The 19660-nt window shown below is 36.6% G+C and overlaps 2 protein-coding genes and 1 pseudogene across 2 annotated transcripts; 1 reads left to right on the top strand and 2 right to left on the bottom strand.

The window, feature by feature from the left end:
- Positions 1-691: 691 nt before the first annotated feature.
- Positions 692-7690, bottom strand: LOC122013368 (annotated as a pseudogene).
- A 1153-nt stretch (positions 7691-8843) lies between these two features.
- Positions 8844-16266, bottom strand: LOC122017881 (glutamine--tRNA ligase-like). The gene is made up of 23 exons (XM_042575593.1): positions 16135-16266; positions 15939-15986; positions 15770-15841; positions 15514-15613; positions 14043-14138; positions 13545-13606; positions 13352-13450; positions 13178-13270; positions 12490-12642; positions 12366-12421; positions 11957-12047; positions 11807-11893; positions 11439-11636; positions 11261-11359; positions 10585-10716; positions 10371-10507; positions 10025-10124; positions 9851-9946; positions 9660-9760; positions 9486-9588; positions 9320-9409; positions 9100-9229; positions 8844-9003 (listed from the first exon to the last, which is right to left on the bottom strand). The coding sequence occupies exons 1-23, from the start codon at positions 16240-16242 to the stop codon at positions 8882-8884; spliced, it is 2373 nt and encodes a 790-aa protein (XP_042431527.1). The 5' UTR covers positions 16243-16266; the 3' UTR covers positions 8844-8881.
- Positions 16267-18085: 1819 nt separating this feature from the next.
- LOC122015626 (myb-related protein 305-like) lies at positions 18086-19210 on the top strand. Its single transcript, XM_042572618.1, has 3 exons — positions 18086-18338; positions 18435-18564; positions 18925-19210. Exons 1-3 carry the CDS (start codon positions 18182-18184, stop codon positions 19208-19210), a joined length of 573 nt encoding a protein of 190 aa, XP_042428552.1. The 5' UTR covers positions 18086-18181.
- The last annotated feature ends 450 nt before the right edge of the window (positions 19211-19660 follow it).

Below are 19660 nucleotides of genomic sequence, written 5' to 3'. Positions count from 1 at the left end.
CAAGTGGAGAACATCATGTGCCACAGTTGTTGACTGTGAGTAAGCAGGCCACAAACCCTTGTGCCAAGATTCTCCCCACACACGCTCGCACACAAAGAACTGGTAGAAATTGATGCAATAGTCTAACCTGAGTCGTTGAGAGTTAGACTGGTCTCATGATCTATTTGAATTCATGATAAATGCAATTAGCATGTTTAGTCGTTTCGTTCGCTTTCTCACTTATCATGTAAGGTGAGGAAGCTGTTGTGGAGCGGTGTGTGCTGTTTACACGTTTAACATTTAATGGGCTACTTTTGGTCCCCTTTTTGGTTGGTCAAGCGAAGACTTTAAGCTTCAACTCGATCTCTCATCATCTTCGTGTGTTCAAAAAGGTAGATCCGCTACCTTAGCGGCCCCCCTAGTGCCGGCCCCACGGAATCTTCGTGTGTTCAAACATGCATGAGTAGTTGGAAATCAAATCAATCTCATTATTGAGTACATTTACGAGCTCTGAACATAAAGTAACCGCTTGGGATAAACGTTCTCATTATTTGCTCCCATTTATAGATGATGAGAAGTGCCAAAGACACTGTTTTTTTTTTTTTTCCAAATTCAATAATGGCTCCTGAAATCGGTCAAAACATGAAAACAATTTGGATTAAATATGTATGATGCTAGACCTAGATCTGGAGAAATGATAAAACATATTATGTCAGCTCAGAATCTTTCCATGCATTCTGTGGATAAAGAAAAAAAATTCCTGACAGTTAAAGCATGAAGCATCAAATACCGAAAGTATGAACTAATGCACCGACAATTGTTTCACATACACTTCTGGTGAAAGAAGAATACCAAATGTCTACTTTCACTAATAAAAAACAAAATTTAGCAAGTGAATTCATCTCGTGAATGCGACAGAGCACCAAGACACGATTGTTAAAGCCCCAGAAGTTCTTTCAAGTTGAGGAAAAACCAAACAATTCAGTTTATTCTGGAATTAGCTGGTCGTTGTCTGCTTCTCCTTCCTCCTCTACCTTGGTTTTAGATGGGGTTGGACCGGACCCAGGAGCTTGCTTCTTCTTTATACCACTCACAATATCATCAATCCTCAGAAGCATGCAAGCTGCTTCAATTGCTGTCTTAAACGTTTGGGCCTTCACATTGTACGAGTCCCAAATCTGAAGGAAAAGGACAACAGGAATACTTAAACGAGAGGAAAAAGAAAAACAGGAGTATGGGATGGAAAGGGGAGGCATAAACAAGACCTTCCGTTCCTTCATATTGACAATTTCACCAGTGTTTCCATCAATGCCAACCCATTCATTTCCGACACTAGCATGCTGCAGCATAGAAAGTAAACAAATGAAACTGCTCGCTTCAGTTGAGGACTATGGTTGATCAATGCATCTAACTGGCATAATCCATCAAACCACAGTAAGACTCGGCCAACTAACTGATCATAGTAGGGCTAACTTTACCTTTCCTTGGAGAGCAGTCATTGTACGAATTACATTTACCCCACAATTCTGAGCTAAGGTCCGTGGGATTGCTTCAAAAGCTATAGCAGCAGCTTCATAGGGCCACTAATGAGAACCACATAGAAGGATCAATTAGCTGCTATGTGGCACAAAAATGAACTGAACATTGGTGTCAAATGTCAATGCAGGTACACTTCAAAAAACTGCAAACATATTAGATAAGTAAATAAAGGTCGCCACCTTTTCTATTCCTTCAACTGAAGAACTCTTCTGTTTTAAAGCAGATGATACTGTCAACTCAGTTGCACCTCCCCCAGGAAGAAGTTTTGGGTTTTTCAAAATGTTTCGAGCAACTGCCATTGCATCCTGTCAACATCTACTATTATTGAAGGATGCATAAATAATTTAAATTAGTTGGTGGGGACGTCGAACCGTACCTGCAGGTTTCTTTCAACCTCATTCAGGAGATCCTTACTAGCACCTCTCAGAAGCACAGTACAAGCTTTCGGATCTTTGCAATCCACAATAAATGCAAAAAACTCATCACCAAAATTTTTTGATCTCAAACAGCCCTGCTCCAGTTCCAACATCAGACTCTTGCAACTCCTCTGGTCTATTTACAACAACACCCCCACAAGCCTTAGCAATTCTATTGTTGTCTGTCTTCCTCAATCTCCGGATAGCACTAACTCCAGCCTTGCTGAGGTAATGGCACGCAAGATCACTAAGCCCTTTTTCAGTAATCACTAAATCAGGTTTGAACTTTAGTAACTGCATGCACATATTTTGTATATATTCCTCTTCCATCTTCAGCAGTACTTCCCTGACAAATGCAGAAATGCTGGTTCATCTTCAATAAGCATATGCAGAGAAAAGAAGGTATCATCTTGATGAATGACTGGATTTTTGGAGGACCTTCGCTTTCAACAATAAAAGGTATAATTTCTTGATACCAGTCAGACATCGAGGTCAGAGAATTGAAAAGATGCTATTGGTTCATCAATAAATTAGCTCCACTATCCGCCTAAAAAAAAACTATCTTTAGGTAATGGACAGAACACAACTCTATATACCTAGATTTCTGTTAGACTGTGAGCATGCCAGGTTGACTAGATACTGGCATACTCGGGAAAACCAACTTCATGGCAGAGCCATTTCACCTCTACAGGAATTGCTGGTTATCCATATAATAGCCATCTTAATAAAATATGAACAAGTAATTTTTGGCTGCTTATGATGGGTACACAATAGGTGCATGATTAGGCATTAAGGTACCACACCTAAAACATCTAGAGGAACTAAGGCAAAGTAATTATAGATTGGTGCAATTGAAGTATCAAAGGTGAGACATACTCAATACAGCAACTTAAAAGTAGATTTTCATTTTTTCTCCCCCATTTCAACATCTACTGTGTTTTCTGCCAGCATGGTTTTGATACAAAAAAAAAATGAAGAAAGTTTGTATACAATCCAACACACTATTCACCACCTTAAGACAAGAAGATCAAAAATAGATATTTAAACTGTGAATATAGAAGGCAAAAAGGAGATCAAAGAAGTGAGAAATAAAGAGATAAGAGTATACACAAGTTCTGTATCAGTGGGGAAAAAAAAGCAACACAGCTTGCACAATTTCTGTATCGGTAAGTATGCAGCAATACAACTTGCACTTGCAAAAGGTAATATATCTCTTCTCTTCAATTTTTTTTTTTTTCAATTTAACAATTTTCTTCCCTACCTGGATAACATGGGAGTGACTCCTTTTCTTCAATTCATATCTCGTCATTCCTTTGACCTATTACTAAATCAGTTATTAATTTCCTTTGAATCAGTTGTATTTGATATTATTTAATATACATCTTTGTAACTCACTATTCTTCAGCATTCGCCTAAGACCTATGACCCCCTAACACTAGCCTCTTTTAAACACCCGGCTTGCCTTGAGCTGACAAAATGAAGACTTTATCTTCTCTCTTCTCCAGTTACACATTTCTTAACACTACAATCAGAAAGAAGTTGTTCGTCAAAATGTTGCGAGTGAAGATCAAATTAATTTCCTACCAGTCATCTTCATTTATTAATTCAGCATTGGTTTGATTTTCTCCTTTTTTGTACTCAAGAGAGCAATCAAGGAGGATAATGCGAGGGTTCAATATCTTACTCCTCATTTTCCCAGGTGCCAGTGCCACTACATCTTTATTAATCATTACTCCCTTGAGAACCCTTGAATCCTCTAGCTGACCACCAGGAACCTTCTCGACTTTTATATACTTCTTGATGTCAACCTCACGAACACCTTGACCAAGGTCCACACCAACAGTTGTCGTAGCATCAATAGCAAGATCCTAGAAACAAATGTAAAGAAGGTTAGAATTCTTAGGTGTAGAATAAAGTCATATGCATATATGACACACTACGAACCATGATCTAAAATCTCATACTACAGATAACAGGCTGAATTTGAACTGATACCAACTAATAGTTGATCATCTATGTCCATTACAAACAAACAGACATTCACGACAAAAGTTCTTTGTTCATCTGGTATAAGCAAAATTCTTTATCAGATGGTCAACTTACACATTGAAAACAAAAAATGGCGACACCTTTAAAAAAATACTCACAGCAATTAAGTCCCCAAACTGTCCAGTAAATTTTGTCCCATACAACTCTTAACAAGGTCCAGCATTGCAGCACCTGTGAAGAGCATCCAAGGGAATGACTCCATTCAGACTTCATGCCAGAAAATATATTAGCATAATGAAGACGAGATGTTTAACCAATTGTCATGTAAGAGTTTTAGATATCTTGGATCTTTAACAAAGAGGAGATAGTGATGAAGATAACAATAATAGAATAAAAGGTGAGCGGTTGAACTGAAGAGATCCTTAAATCTTGTGTGGCTGTTGCGTGTTGTTTAAACTATAAGGATATTCTATAACATAGTGGTACAACCGAGCATACTTTATGGACCTGAGTACAGGATAGTTAGAAAACAATATGCACAAAAAATAGTGTAGCAAACTGAGAATGCTATAATGGATGTGTGTATGTAGTTACTAGAATTGTTAAATAAAAGAATAGTACTATTCAAGAGCAATTTGTGTAGTTCTGATACCGGATAAAATAAGAGAATAAGTCCAGACAAATTAAATTAAAGACTACCAATAGATTTTATAGTTGTAAAGTTGTCACCAGACATCCGCGGTTCGATCTCTAACTACGGCCGCCCGCCACGAGCGCTTCCCAATTTACCTTGGCGGTCGGTGGAAAACTTCCGTGGGGCCGGACCGGTCGTCCCAAGTTCGGTGTTACTTGGTTCAACATTTTTTTTATAGTTGCAAAGTTGTATCTATTAGATTCAAAGATAGAATAGGTAAAGAAACTCTTGCTAACATAATTAATGAAAGGATAAGGTAAGATCTACATGGTTCACCCTGATAGTTGGGACTAACATGACGATGATTCAACCAATTGTCACAAACATCAATTTGTTATGCAATGCAAAAATATCAGATGCAGTGTAGTACTTACGATCAGTCACATCAATAGCCATTGCGAGCTTGTCAAGAACAGCAATAGAATCTTCTAGAGCTTTATTATATGCTGAAAAGAGAGGCTAGACACTGTTAGAGAAAACTAAATAAACAAAAGGCTTATGCAGATGTAAATTTTATCAAAAATCACCTCGACATATAACAGTAGGATGATAGTTTTTGTCAATGAAAGTTGCAGCAACATGGAGCATCTCCCCAGCTTAAAGCAAATGATGTGAAAAGTCAGTACTACACCCAAAGATGCTTATATTTGGCCTCATAAGACAAAACACACAATGCAAAATTTTGTTGAAAAAAAATGCAATCACAACAAAAAATAAATAAATAAATGAAGATGTAGAAGATAATTTACACAATAATGTCTTATTCAACTGATGCTTAGAAGGAAGAATCCAAATTGTACATTCTCAGAGTAACTCTATGATGCCCATAGTTAAGCCTCATCAAGACATAATGAGAAATAACACAAACTCATACCAAGATAAGAAAGATCACAAGACACACCTAAAACAATAACAGAGGTCGTGCCATCACCAACTTCTTCATCCTGTGTGCGGCTCAGTTCAATCATTGACTACCAGTTCAGAAACCATCATTAGTAAGATTATGCTGGCCATGAAAGATCTGATAGAATCTTTACTATAACACTATTAACAAATCATTGACATTAGAGATGTAAAAAGTAAAAAGGTCAATGAAAAGTATAACTCGTACCTTAGCAGCTGGGTGAGCAAGATCAAGCTCGCGTAGAATAGCATTTCCATCATTGGTGACTACGATACCTGGCAAAACCATTTCAACAGGTCAATTGAGAGTTTAATGGTCGAGGAAGGATGTTGAGAATCAAATAGTAAATAGAATACGGCCAAATGAGGGATGTAAACATTGTAGAAGCCGGGTTGCCTATAGTCTATGCCCATTAATTTCACATGGACAAGCGTGATAATCCATTATTGAGAGGCACGAGCTTTGGTGATAATTGGTAAACCAATTAACTTTAATATATGCAAAAAGAACAATAACAATAATCTATATCAAGGTACAGAGAGTACCTAAGGAGAATAAACCTAATAATTTCCCCATTCCATCTAAAGTTTAGATTTTTGGGAGGTTGATTAAAGTTACTACTATCGTCTGATAACAATTCAGATTTCACAATCTATGATTCCATTTGAAATAGTGTCAAAAGCGAACGATGATCAATGACTTCACACCATCCCTTTGTTCTAACTCAACTTAAAAGGAAGTGAATACAAACAGGAAGAGATACTCTACTGACATAATTATGCTGCAATATGGCTATCCAACTAATATGCATTAACAAATCTAACTTGTTAGTTTTGCAAGCAGATGCATATCAATAATATCCTAATGAGTTTGCATTTATCTAAACAATTAAACAATATGATATGATTATGCACAATAACTTGAGCTCCATAAGTCAGACAAGAGAAGCACACTTAACATTATGACATGAGCAATAACTTGCATTAGAATTATGTATCTACTTTACGTCAGCAACAACATCTTCAAACAGACCTCCTGCAGCATCAAGCAGCATCTTAAGCATCGATCGAGGACCCAAAGTAGTTCGGATTATGTCAGCCACAGCCTGTGCACAAAATGAAAATGATTACCGACTAACATTCAGTATCAACAATGATGAGATAAAAGGAAAAATATTAGTCTGTCTCAGAAACTACTCAATTACATTGACACAGAGGCAGGAACTAATTCAAGTGACCAGGAGTGGGCCAACAAAACAGAGCTTCCATCTATCTTTATTTTGATATTTGTTAACCAAACAACTATAAATATTGCTTTTGCAAGATAAAAAATTTCCAAGCAAATTCTATACTTATTTTAGCACAAATTAAGATTGGAGACAATGAAATACATAGTAAAGCATGTTTCTGTCTACAGAGAACTATCATAACAGATAGCACATATCCTCACCTTGGATGCTTGGATATTAGCATGATGGACCTTAGTGCCAGATTCCCGTTTTAAGGAATCCTCTGCTCACAAGAAGCGCAATTATCAGATAACTTGAATGGCAAAGGCACAGAAAATAAATCTAGCATTATGAAAATAAGAAAAGCTTCATTGTTCCAAATGAATCACATAACGGCTGCAAGCTTTTTTGATCAGGCAAAACGGGGGAAAACAGTAAATATCAGCGACCTCCAAATCATTAATCTTGCTGGGATCAACTAAACATTTAGAAATACAACATATACACAACCACCAAAATTGACAAGAAAGTCGAAGCCACCCCAGCTCTTCTCTAATTTCCATACTATTCAAGTCGAATACCCCCAGTGAACGACCGAAGACTAAAAAGAACAATAGCTATTCTTTTCCAAGACAAATAAAATGAAATACCGACCAAAAACAGAACTTTCGCCTCGAAAACAAACATAAGTTGAAAAAGAAATGACCGCCAGTCTGGTGCCAAGAAAAAGAAAGACGAGATCAGAAACCCCTACTATCTGCAGGTTTCTAAAAGCAAGGAGAGATAATTACTAAGAACGAGGACTGGGGCGTGCATGGCTGCAAAGACACCGAGATGGAAACAAGCCTTCTTCTTGTCTGAACGAAGCACGAACGGCGGCGCAACGACGGGGAGCGGAGTTTAAAACCCTCGTCCCGCGTGGATCCACTTTAGCAGGATCGCTTTTGATCTTTATTCATTTCGATTCCGACAACGTGGTTTATTTACATATCGGCCCCCGTCTCCTTTATAAATTCCTTCCTTCCTTCGATTTTATAAATCATCAAACGCATGCCTTTGTTTTTTTAAAAAAATCAAAAATCAAAAGTGCGTTTCTCCTCAAATTACCGCTACTAGTGTAGAAGCTTCTTCTATAACTTACCATGTGTTAAAGTTTAAGTTTAAGATTTAGAATCAAAATAGTTTGTACACTATTTACAAGTTGTTTGGATTTAGTTTAAATAATTTTAACTAAATTAATCAATAATATTTTATAATAATCATGTTTAAATATCCTAAATCCACATTAAACAAATTATATCAATTAATGGATAACCTTTATTTGTTGTAGTAGCTACCGAATATCTTTAATATATTATAGTAGCTAGTAGCTACTAGGTAGTTTTTATACAGTATAAAATCTTAAATCCTAAACTCACTCTAAATACGTTATAATAGCTACTAGATAACTTCTACACGTTATAGAAACTATTCGATAGTTGCAACAATAATATTAAGTCAAGGGATAATTTTGGAATAAAATTATGAGAGGGACATCCAATTATTTTTTTTATTTTTTGAAAAAAGAGACACTCATATGTTTCTCTTACTTTATGATGTCTTTTGCATTTTTTTTATCCGATAAGAAATTTTTAGCTTGCCCATCCTATATGTGATACTCATGGACGACTAAATAGTCAGAGCATTTGAAAGTGATTTGGGTACCTTGAGTGACTGCCCACTCGAGCATCCATATCACTTCTGGATGTTCCGCACAATCAGTTATACATGAGCATCGTACATGAGTCACTCACTTATATATAATTTGAATAAAATAGTTTCAACCATTTGATAAGGAAATTATATCAAAAATAATTTTTTTATTAATTCTTTAAATATTATCATGATAGTCAAAATTATCATCTTTCGCAGATTTATAATCTCCTAATCATATGAAATAATTACTTTTTATTTTTAAAACTATTTTGAATTTATTTTATTTTTAATTAATGTTTAGTCTTATGCTATTTTATATTATCTAACATAAATAGCTAGAAGATATGCAACACCAGACATGTTTTAACATTACGTTTCCAGCATATTTACACAGGAAGATGAAAACGACACAATCAATTTCAGAAATATAAACTGATTTAGTAAGACACACTGAGATTTACTCTTTTTCCAAACTTACAATATGAATCCCGGAGGGTGATGATTCTATTGAATACCAGTTTATCGGGGGAAGAAGAGTTCAGATCAACAGCAAAGTAGCCTGAGAAATGAACATGAAAAATAATTCAAAACGAACTAAAATGAAGTGACAATTCTTTGCATGATCAACAACAACAACAACAACACTGGAACTTACCGAGTCTCTCAAACTGGAACTTGTCACCCAAAACAGCATTTGCGAGAGAAGGGACTGCATATGCTTCAGGAATCAACTCCTTTGAATGTGGATTGAGATCTGCTAACCAGTCGTCCAACTTGGCTGGATCCTAAAGAGCATGTGTAACGAGGATGGGCTAACTTACTGCAGAAAATTGTCAAAAGAGCATAGAAGGAACGATTGAAGAACAGAAACTAACCTCTGAAAGAAATAATTTCTCAAATAACCTGACCTCCACCTTGAGAGGTTCAATACCAGGGGAAGGTTGAGCAACCCAATGAAGAACACCCTGCATTTGGGGTAAAGAAGAAACTCAGTCCATTACTGTTAAGTCTGACAACAACCAAAGCATGTTGTTTGCAAACCTTTGGCTTTGTTTTTTTTGAAGGGTCATACTCAGCATGAATCTCGAGGACAGTGCCATTATCCCCCAGTATTACTTCTGTGCACTTTATAGGGAACGCATATCTGCAATTTAAACTTCATATCAATTTATAGTATCATTTTGTTGAGTGCAAAGCTTAAATTTTAACACTTGCCTGAGAAGAACTGTTTTTCCAGGTGCGAGGCCATAGAAATCTTTTGAATCCTCAAGACGAAAATCTGATTGCTCTATATAAATGACATTTGTAAACGGAACCTGTAGTGAGAGTGTCCACATTATGCAGAGGGAAAGATTGGAAACAATTATGAATTTCATGGTTAGCATCCATTTTGACTAATGGTATACCTTGTAATATGAAGAAGAATCATTTGATGGAGCATCAGGCCACATCTTTGCATCAAGATCTATAACTGAATCAGGATGGAGATTTGTGATCATCACCTGCAGTAAAGATTCCAAAATCAAGGATTAATGATATAATATACGACAAGAAAGACTCTCACAATGGAATTGGAATACCTTTAGAGGATGTAAAACCACCAGAGTTCTAGGTGCAGTTTTGTTGAGCTCTTCTCTAATGTGGTATTCAAGGCGATCAACTCGAATCATACTATTATCACTGTATAGTAATATTTAGAGAGTAACTACTAAGATTTGCCAAGCCATTAAAACACTAAATTTTAAGTTGATTATCATGCATATTCCACTGAGAGTACAACATTATCATAAAAATTGTGCAGTTACTGATGACTGTCCTGAATGAAATCCACTAATAGTTGCCTTGTTAGAAGGTCAGACACAAGGCCTACAGCATAATTGAAGCTGCAAATGACAGAAAGTTTAGTAGATGAAACTCGAGTTAAACCTTCTAGTAATTCCAGTTCCTCTGATAAAAGAGTTGATTGCTGTTGAAGAGACTCCTCGTCGTCGCAACCCAGCTAATGTCATTAGACGGGGATCATCCCATCCATCAACCCACTTTTCTGTTACCAGTCGCTTTAACTGCAATAGGATGATTCATTAATAGATAATAACATAAGTAAATTGTGCTAATAACCGAGGACAGAAAAACAACGGACCTTCCGCTTAGACATGACAGTATTTGTAACATTTAAACGTGAGTACTCCCATACATATGGTTGGTAAAGGCCTAAAGCAACAAGTAACCAGTAGTATGAAGGACGGCGGATGCCAAACTCAAGCGAACAAAGCTACAAAACAGCAAACATTTCATATAACAATGTAGCAAGACATTAGAGAAAAGGGTTTGTCACTAATAGGACATAGAATAAGGTAGCCTGATAGATGCTACTTCACTATTTGGACCATATAATGTTCATGTGCTACCAAGTCAATGGTTACTCTTTTAATTTCTCTATTGCCTTTTAATTTCTATATTGTCTTATCTTGTTTCAGTAGTGGAGGGCATCAAGGTCAGATTCCCCTCAAGATATCAACTAAATTTGAAAAGGATAATTGATAAAAGATCTTCATTAATGTTCTTACATTCAGTGAGCATCACGTATCATTGGTGCGACATAGGACATTCAAAGACATAAACCCAACCAAATAGAACTTCATATGATCATGAAAGCAATAATAGTCCACTGCACAAATGTCAGTATTAAAAGGTATATGGAATGCTTAAGCGTAGCAGACAGATTAATCAATGGCAATCCATTATGATTTACTAATTACAAATCCAATATACCCTGTGATGGTAAAGCTTGAATAGATTGTGGAAGGAACACTTACTGAATGTGTAACATTTTCCAGTGAATCCACTATGCAGTGAGAATAGTCATAACTAGGATATATACACCACTTGTCGCCGACTTGAGGATGGTGAACAAACTGTACAGAGTTTGTGGAATACAAAGTAAGTATTATTAAGTCTAAAAGTATCAATTGTGTTTGAGAGCAAATATCTCACCTTAATACGATACGCTATCAAATCATACATATTCTTATTATGACTCTGCATATCTTGCTTCAGTCTGAGTGTAGCTTTTCCCTCTTCGATCAAACCTCTTTTCATGTCTTTAAATAACTTCAATGATTCTGCAATAGGTCTATCCCTCCATGGGCTGTTCATTTTCTTCTCTCTGTACTCCTTTACTTCTTCTGGGGTCTGGAGAGAAAAATAAAGTAAAACTAGCAGTTATTTTCATACATGTTTATCTCACTCCTCACAATCTAGTAATGAGAAATATTATAATTTCTTCAGTAACAATGTTAATATACTTTGCAAGCATATTGATGATATCCCCAAACAGAATTGCAAACAAATATAAAACATACTTGATGATCAGCATATGCCAGGCCTCTGCGTATCAATTCCACTGCTAGATCATACAATTCTTGAAAGTAGTCACTCGTGTGGGTAACCTGATAAAACAAATACCAGTTTGATAATGTAGAAAATTATAATAAAAGAAACTAGATACCAACTTTGAAAGGCTGCCAACCCATCCATTGTATTATTTCTTGGTTATGATCCATGTACTCTTTCTTTTCAGCTTCAGGATTTGTATCATCGAACCTAGAGGGCACAACAGCAAGCCAAACTACTATGATGAATTAGGGATATATACACATATGATATCTACATCAAACAGAAAATAATATGTAGCTACTATTCTAATCCAGACTAGAATTTGTTCGACCACCACATACAAATAATCAGTGTTTAATTTACAAACCAAATTTTCATTTCAAGGAAGACAAACAAGAGGCACACAAAATTGACACAGATTATACCTAAAAATTTATCAGGACCACAATTGTTATTTTAAATGCAGAAGCAGAAAAGCAAAGTAATGTTTAACACTATATAAAAGTGAAGAGATATATTCCTTACCTTAAGTAGCATGACCCTCCCCTATCTTTTGCTAAACCAAAATCAATAAACAGTGCCTGAAGATGCAAAACATAAATATAAAAATAGACACCAAACAATACCTTAGTAAGCAGAATTATTCTACCTTAGCATGGCCAATATGTAGATATCCATTAGGTTCGGGAGGGAAACGAGTGAAAACCTTCCCACCAGTAAACTTAAGATGTCTTTCCAGGTTCTCCTTTGTATTGTAAGCTCTCCAGATGTCTCCATTACTGAAAAATATCTCTGTGTGAACCTGCGATTTCAAAGCAGAAAAGCAACCATAGAGAACTTATCATGCCACCAGTGAAGCAAAATGTGGAAGAAAGAAGTCAAAGCTCGAGCAGATCTTTCAACTTCCTCATAAAGTACTGTTGGTAGTTGTCTACTAAAATAAGAAAGGAAAATTCTCATTATGATCAGAAAAAAAGTCATAAAACATAAATTCTAGCCATAATTCTTCACTCGTGATGCAATGCTTATATTTATGACAGAGATAACTCATTTATGGATCTAGATAATATACTGACAGAATAGCACAAGAACAAGAAAAGTACTATTTCTGACTAGTACATCTATCCATATCAGATTAGAAAAATGGGCCTAGTTATCACCTTTCGTCTAGCAATGAAATAGAAAGGACTAGAATACAGGTGCAGCACATGATAAGACAAAAGTTAAACAATCATGTACAGATTAAAATTTGGATCAGATATGAACAGCTAAGCTGAGTAAAATGCAACTAGATATTGATTCAAGATATTTGATCAGAAAGATATTGAGGAAGTTACCTTAAAGTTTTCAGCAGGTTCTGGAAATATCAAGAATGGATTCACTTCCTCCTCCACACTTGGAACACATGCAATTGCATCACTTGCTTTTTCCTAGAAGTATATGAACAAAGCTACAAAAATCATCCAAGGACCACAATATGCTTCTTTTTAAGCAGCCAATAGCATTCTTACCTCAACTTTCACAGGCTGTTCCTTTTTTTTTAGAGGTTCCTTATCATCTTCAGCTGTCTTCTCACCAAGAATCACTCGAAGCTTCTGATCAATCAATTCCTGTTGATTTATCAAAAAGAACTAAGAAAAAAAATATAATGACATTAATGATTAAAATAAAATTTGCTAAGGACCTGTGCATTCTATTACTTACCTTCACAATTCTGGCATCGGCCCACAGGTGATGTTTTCTGACTTGACCACATAGATTGCCGACTGGTTTTGAACAAGAAGCAATCAAACACAAAATCACAAATGTACATGGTAACAATTTGAGGAGAAAGTTTTCAAAAAGAAAAACAACAAATTTCATGAAATGGAAATGAAAATATACATGTATATAAATGAATAGGCACGCCTAGTAATCCTATGGAAAGATAATTTTCTATGATAATGCATACAGAGTCAGCACACATTAAGTGGATATTGGCGCTCACTAACATGGCAGGCTAAATCACATTACTAGAGATGCACAATGAAAAGAATCAGCAATTCATAAGAAAGGATTTTATGGCAATCATGAGTTGACTTGTTTAGATCAACTTTTATACCTTTTCTGTTCAGAAAGTTTTATATCTTTTTAAATTATAAAAATAATTGTACAAGGTAATAACTGGAAGGGGGAAAAACTAAGATGGAAAAAAGAACAAACCATTGATACGATGACGTTGTTCCAATATCGAATTCATATTTTCTTCAACGACAGCATTAACTGATGACTCAATCTCTTCATTCCAAATATCCACTCCTGCATTCATTCACACAGTAAGATTGGGGGGATAGTTAGGGCAGTCCGGTGCACGAAACTCCCGCCATGCGGAATCCCGAGGAAGGATCCATTGTACGCAGTTTTACCCTTCTTTTTGCAAGAGGTTGTTTCCAGGATTCGAACTCGTAACCTTTTGGTCACATGGCAACAACTTTACCGTTGCACCAATGCTCCCCTTCATTGGGGGGATAGTTAGAAAGTGAAAATTCTACTTCCACCAAAAAGTTATAATCCACAAGCTAAACCCAGAAAGATGCTCTTTTATAAAGATATAACAGAAAAAATATACATTATGCGCAAAGATTACCTCAAGAAACTTTAAGTGATGGAAATACTATAAACTACTACAACATGTTGGCTACAATGATCTTTTGCTATATATTCTGAGTAAACTAATTAAGGTTGGACAACCACATAAAAATATTGATTGCTTGGAATTATGGATATTTTGATTGTGAAAAAAAAACTAAAAGAGATGAAAAGTCTAACTACTCTTTCAACTTCATAACTTGTCAGTCAATACGCATATGTTGACTGGTCTTACAAAAAAATAAAGCATCTGGAATTTAATTGTGTTTCTAACTCTAGCTTTTCAGTCAGTATAAGAATATTTAGTGTGCCAAAATAACAAATACATCTAAAAGGACTAAATACTCTTCCAACTGTTTTAAGTTTACATCAAGTCAAACAGATAATTGAATATCGGTTTAACTCAATTCAAGTGTTTCCTTCATCAACCTTTAATCCATAAGAAAAAGAGTTGTTGAGCATGTAAAATTGTAGTGTCTGATAAGAAAAACATACTGTGATTGACTTCTCAGATCATAATTTGCATGAGAACATGAGCAGTCATAACAATTGAGACTTGTATTAGTCAGGTTATAGTGCAATCATTTAATTTAAGAAATTGTAAGAGAATAAAATCAAGAAATCTAGCAAGGTAAACATATTTAAACCTTTGAAAGAAATTAGGAGGTGACAATTAGTAATTAATTTTGAAGACGTTGACTGACAGAAATACACCCAATAGAAATAAACAGTGAAAAGGAATCCATGATAGTAACCAACAAAACATTATTGATTCATGTTATATTTAGCAAAACAATACATCATTAATGGTAAAGTATCATAAGAAAAATCAAGTAATATATCACCGATAGTAATATTCCTCAAAGGATACTAAAGTCAAGATAGATTTTGATTTAATGTTTCTGGAAATTTGATAGTAAAACTCTCTTCCAAACTACAATGCAAAGAAGGAAAAGAGAAAATTGCTATGTAGATGTAGAAATTCACTGTAAAAGTTATAAAAGAATTTCAGGTCAAACGTCATTTAAAGTAATAACACTAGTACCTACACCACAAGCTTCTTCAAATTCATTCAACTTGAAAGTTTCAGGTTCAATACTGTTTAGAAATGCTAAAGCTGCATCTAGCTGGGCCTGGTTTTTAATCTGCAAGAAAAATAAAAAAATAAGATCATTCTATCATATGAATACTTGTTTACCATGAACATATGAAAAAAAAAAATCAACTAAGGATATGCAGCCTTACAGCCCATAATTCACACTAGAGATTTAGTTGCGTGCAACAGAGCCAAGGAGCAGTACCTTTGATGAAACTATATACCGAACCAGCATAGGCCGGTGAATTAGTGCGTTAGCTGGGCACTTCGTCGCAACCTATCTCGCGCAACAAAACAATCCAAAATACAATCGCATACAGAAAACCCTATTTAGCTGCTCAAACACTTCCCAGAATGAACAAGAGAAGAAATACCACGTAAAGAAGGTTTCCGATTGTCTTGCTGCATCCATCAACGCCGGCCTGCAATGAAAGGCACAAAATCAGTAAGTTTTTTGAAAGATTACAAACTTCCCGACAGACAAAATATGGCATAAAAATTCGAACAACCGCGATTAAACAACTTCACGTACGAAACAGAACAAGAAGGTGATAATCAAGAAGAAATGACCTCCTTGATCACGGCGGTGAGGCTGGCGGTCACCTTTCGGTTGACGAGGGCGTTCTCCGCCGTCCTCTGATTCAATCCAATGGACAGGAACAGGCTGAGGGGATCCATCTTCGCAGCAAGTCAACCAGCGGGGGAAAGACGACGATGCAAATTAATTATATATTTTTATATCATTTCTCATCGAAAATTCCTTTGCCTCAATTTTCCTAAAAGCACCTCCAAAGAATTGAAATATCCGCTACCTTGTAAGTACATATCCTTACATTACATTCATCTACAATTTTATATATATATATATATAAAAGGGGCATTCCATAATATTGTTTTCCTTTCCATGTTCATCACTTATCTACAATAAACATATATACTAATTAACAATGTGCTCTTGCTGATTGAAGTCATGCATCTACTTAATAGCTGCTATGAATAAGATAGCTAGGTTCCCAAAGTTAGGGTTGAAATTAAGATGAGGTGGTGATCAAAATTAAGGGATATGTGGTTGAGCGAACTATTTTTTTTGGGCACAACTCCCAAAATAAATCTGTCTAGTCTAAAAGTTGGTCGAATCTACAGACTTAGTTCCTCATTCTCTTGGGCGTGACTCTTATCATATAGTCAGTTGGCTTGAGAGTCAGTTGAACCTTCGAAATTTAGTTCTTTACTCTTCAAGAACAAATCTCTTAGTATACAACTAGTCGGTCTCAAAGCTAGTTGGGCCTTCGAGACTAAGTTCCTTACTTCTTTTGCGCAAATCTCCCAGTCGGTTAGATCTATAGACGACCAGATCTATAGACACAGTTCCTCACTTCTTCTGGGCATAACTTTCAGCATATAGCAAGTCGGCCCCAGAGCTAATCGGACCTTCAAGACTTAGCTCCTACTCTTCAAAGGTAAATCTCTCAGTATACCATTGGTCGACCCCATAATTGATCAGGCCTTCGGGACTTAATTAGCTCTTAACTTCCTTCGTGTAAGTCTTCCAGTATGCAGTCGGTCGGCCCTAGGGTCAGTTGTATTTCCTCCAGGAGATAACAGTGTCAGAGAATCGTAACAACTTATTAGAAAATAATTGTTGCCCCTCAAAAAATATTTCGCTATCCTAACATATGCACATAATGGAATCTTCCTTTGAAGGTAGTCGTACCTCTTTCTTTATTTGATATATTTTGACATCAGACATTCTCTATCGTCTCATTATTACGGGATTATGAGAGACGGTATAAAAAGGAGTCATCTTCATGGGCCAGATTCGCTAATTCCTATGCACATATCCCGACTATTATTCTACTGTTCATCTTTAATTATTCCATTTTTCTCGTCAAAATATTATTCTAATTAAACGTCGGAATACCTATGTATCAAGGATTACTTCTTAATTCTCACTCTAACACTATTGTTGATTCCTTTGTGTGCATAGATTGGTCCGCATCCTCAAGGCCTTCATCTCCTCACGGTCGACTAAGTCAGCGCATAATCTTTTTCACTTTCAGACAGATCAGCCAACAACAATCGTACGTTCTCACGTGTGTTCATGTTGAAATTAATTAAAACATTACACTCGTTAGCTAACTCTGAATGTTGAGTTCAAAGATTTTAGTTACATTAAACAAAAGTCAACTATTTTTCTCAAAACGCCACAGAAGTGACAAAGTACACAGAGCATTATCGCACATATGGAATACGCGTACACAGTACAAAGTACTTCTTAAGAAGTGGCCTTTAATTAGTTCAAGAGGAATCTCCTCCTTACAAGTGACAGCCACCAAACTCCGAAAGATATTTCATTGAGACTAAAACTTATAACTTCTCTTCTCAGAGCATTATCGCACCTTTAATTAACTTGGAGCATGCATTATGATCAGAGTGAGAGCTTAAAGCTTCGAATGAGACAATAAAATTAACCCTATATATACATATACCTTTCTCACTACTCTCATCAGCATGTGTATATACATCTCTTCATGCTGCACCTCGTCAACTACCACAACTGCTCTCTGTCACAGTGTCACTGCAGAGTATCTACCTGATCTCAGCTAGCTGTGAATTCATGGTGGAGGAAGCCATCGGGATGGACAAGAGAATAAGCAACAGCGAGGAGGCGGAGGTGCGGAAGGGCCCATGGACCATGGAGGAAGACCTCACCCTCGTCAACTACATCTCCAACCACGGCGAAGGCGTCTGGAGCAACATCGCTCGCTCTGCCGGTATATATATATATATATTTTACAGCTTTTTGTTTCTTAAAATGGAAGCTCGATCTCGATGTGCCTTCTCTGCTGCTCTTTAATTTGCGATTTTAGGGTTGAACCGGACGGGGAAAAGCTGCAGGCTGAGGTGGCTGAACTACCTGCGGCCGGACGTGAGGCGGGGCAACATCACGCCGGAGGAGGAGCAGCTGATCATGGAGCTTCACGCGAGGTGGGGAAACAGGTGAGAGATCCAGCAAGAAGAGGAGGGCGCGCGGTATTAATATAATGAGTGGGTTAGCTAGACAGGGCGCACGGTATTAATATAATGGGAGGCGATGTGTGGCCAGAATTCTCCGGCGGCGGCTTCCGGCGCAGGAGAACCACCAATTTGATTGAGCACGTGCACGGAATTCTATTTATTCTATTGGTGTAGATAGATTTAGTTCCTATTGATTTTTCTTACTAATTTCAATTATAGATAGAAGATTTTTGTACGTTAAGGATTACAATTTTAATTAAGGAACCAAATTACCAATTTCTACTGTGAAGGAATTAATAAAGTTACTAATTGAGATTTTGTTCTAATTTGCAAACTTGCGAGGTGGTCAAAAATCGCGAGGCAGCTCCCAGGGAGGACTGACAACGAGATAAAGAACTTTTGGAGGACCCGCGTGCAAAAGAGGCTCAAACACGGTGAGTGCTTAAAGAACAACTTGATGCTCAGGGACGAAGCCAGCACGAGCGCACTTCAAGTCAACGCCGCCGGAGATGTGGGCGGCGGCGCTAAACCGGTTTGCAACGGCAACATCATCGACGGCGATCTTCAGTACATGGACTCCGATGACTTCAACTTTTGGTCCGTGGAGGATTTCTGGTTACTAAATTAATATGAAGACAATATATATTAACGCGCCAATTAATCCGTAATGAGAGATCGAATTATATATCGATCACATATAAATTAAACTAGAAGTGGACGATCGAGCTTGTTGTCTAGAGCTAGCCAGCTAGCCAGCGACTTGATGCTGTACAAATTAGCTAGCTTTGTAATTAAGCTTTTGCTATATGACAATTGCTCTAAAATACACTTGTTATGTGTCTTATTATCGATCCTTGTATACGTTGAAATCCTCGCAGCGTGTTAATTAAAATGTGTTGATGGCCGAAAAAATTACTCTAAAATTAATGTTTGATATCATAAAAATGTTAACGTTGTATTTGCTATGAGCTAGGAATAATTATATGTAGGCCATGAAAGAAACAATGCACGTGAACTAGTCTAGAATTCGAACTATCAACTGGCTAATGGATGTAGCAGCGTACGGCGGCACTTCCAA

Source organism: Zingiber officinale, chromosome 8B (assembly GCF_018446385.1).
Source record: "Zingiber officinale cultivar Zhangliang chromosome 8B, Zo_v1.1, whole genome shotgun sequence".
Classification (NCBI taxonomy): Eukaryota; Viridiplantae; Streptophyta; class Magnoliopsida; order Zingiberales; family Zingiberaceae; genus Zingiber; species Zingiber officinale.
Note: the sequence above shows the minus strand (reverse complement) of the source record. Positions and strands in the feature narration are given on the sequence as shown.

What these genes read in the sequence shown, in the direction of transcription:
- LOC122015626 (XM_042572618.1), top strand. Translation starts at nt 18,182, where the DNA reads ATGGTGGAGGAAGCCATCGGGATGGACAAGAGAATAAGCAACAGCGAG. An exon ending in CAACATCGCTCGCTCTGCCG is followed by an intron (nt 18,339 to 18,434) that starts GTATATATATAT and finishes TTGCGATTTTAG; the next exon opens with GGTTGAACCGGACGGGGAAA. An exon ending in CACGCGAGGTGGGGAAACAG is followed by an intron (nt 18,565 to 18,924) that starts GTGAGAGATCCA and finishes CAAACTTGCGAG; the next exon opens with GTGGTCAAAAATCGCGAGGC.
- LOC122017881 (XM_042575593.1), bottom strand. Translation starts at nt 16,242, where the DNA reads ATGGATCCCCTCAGCCTGTTCCTGTCCATTGGATTGAATCAGAGGACG. An exon ending in GGAGGGTCATGCTACTTAAG is followed by an intron (nt 12,048 to 12,365) that starts GTAAGGAATATA and finishes TGTGCCCTCTAG; the next exon opens with GTTCGATGATACAAATCCTG. An exon ending in TGATAGCGTATCGTATTAAG is followed by an intron (nt 11,360 to 11,438) that starts GTGAGATATTTG and finishes AACTCTGTACAG; the next exon opens with TTTGTTCACCATCCTCAAGT.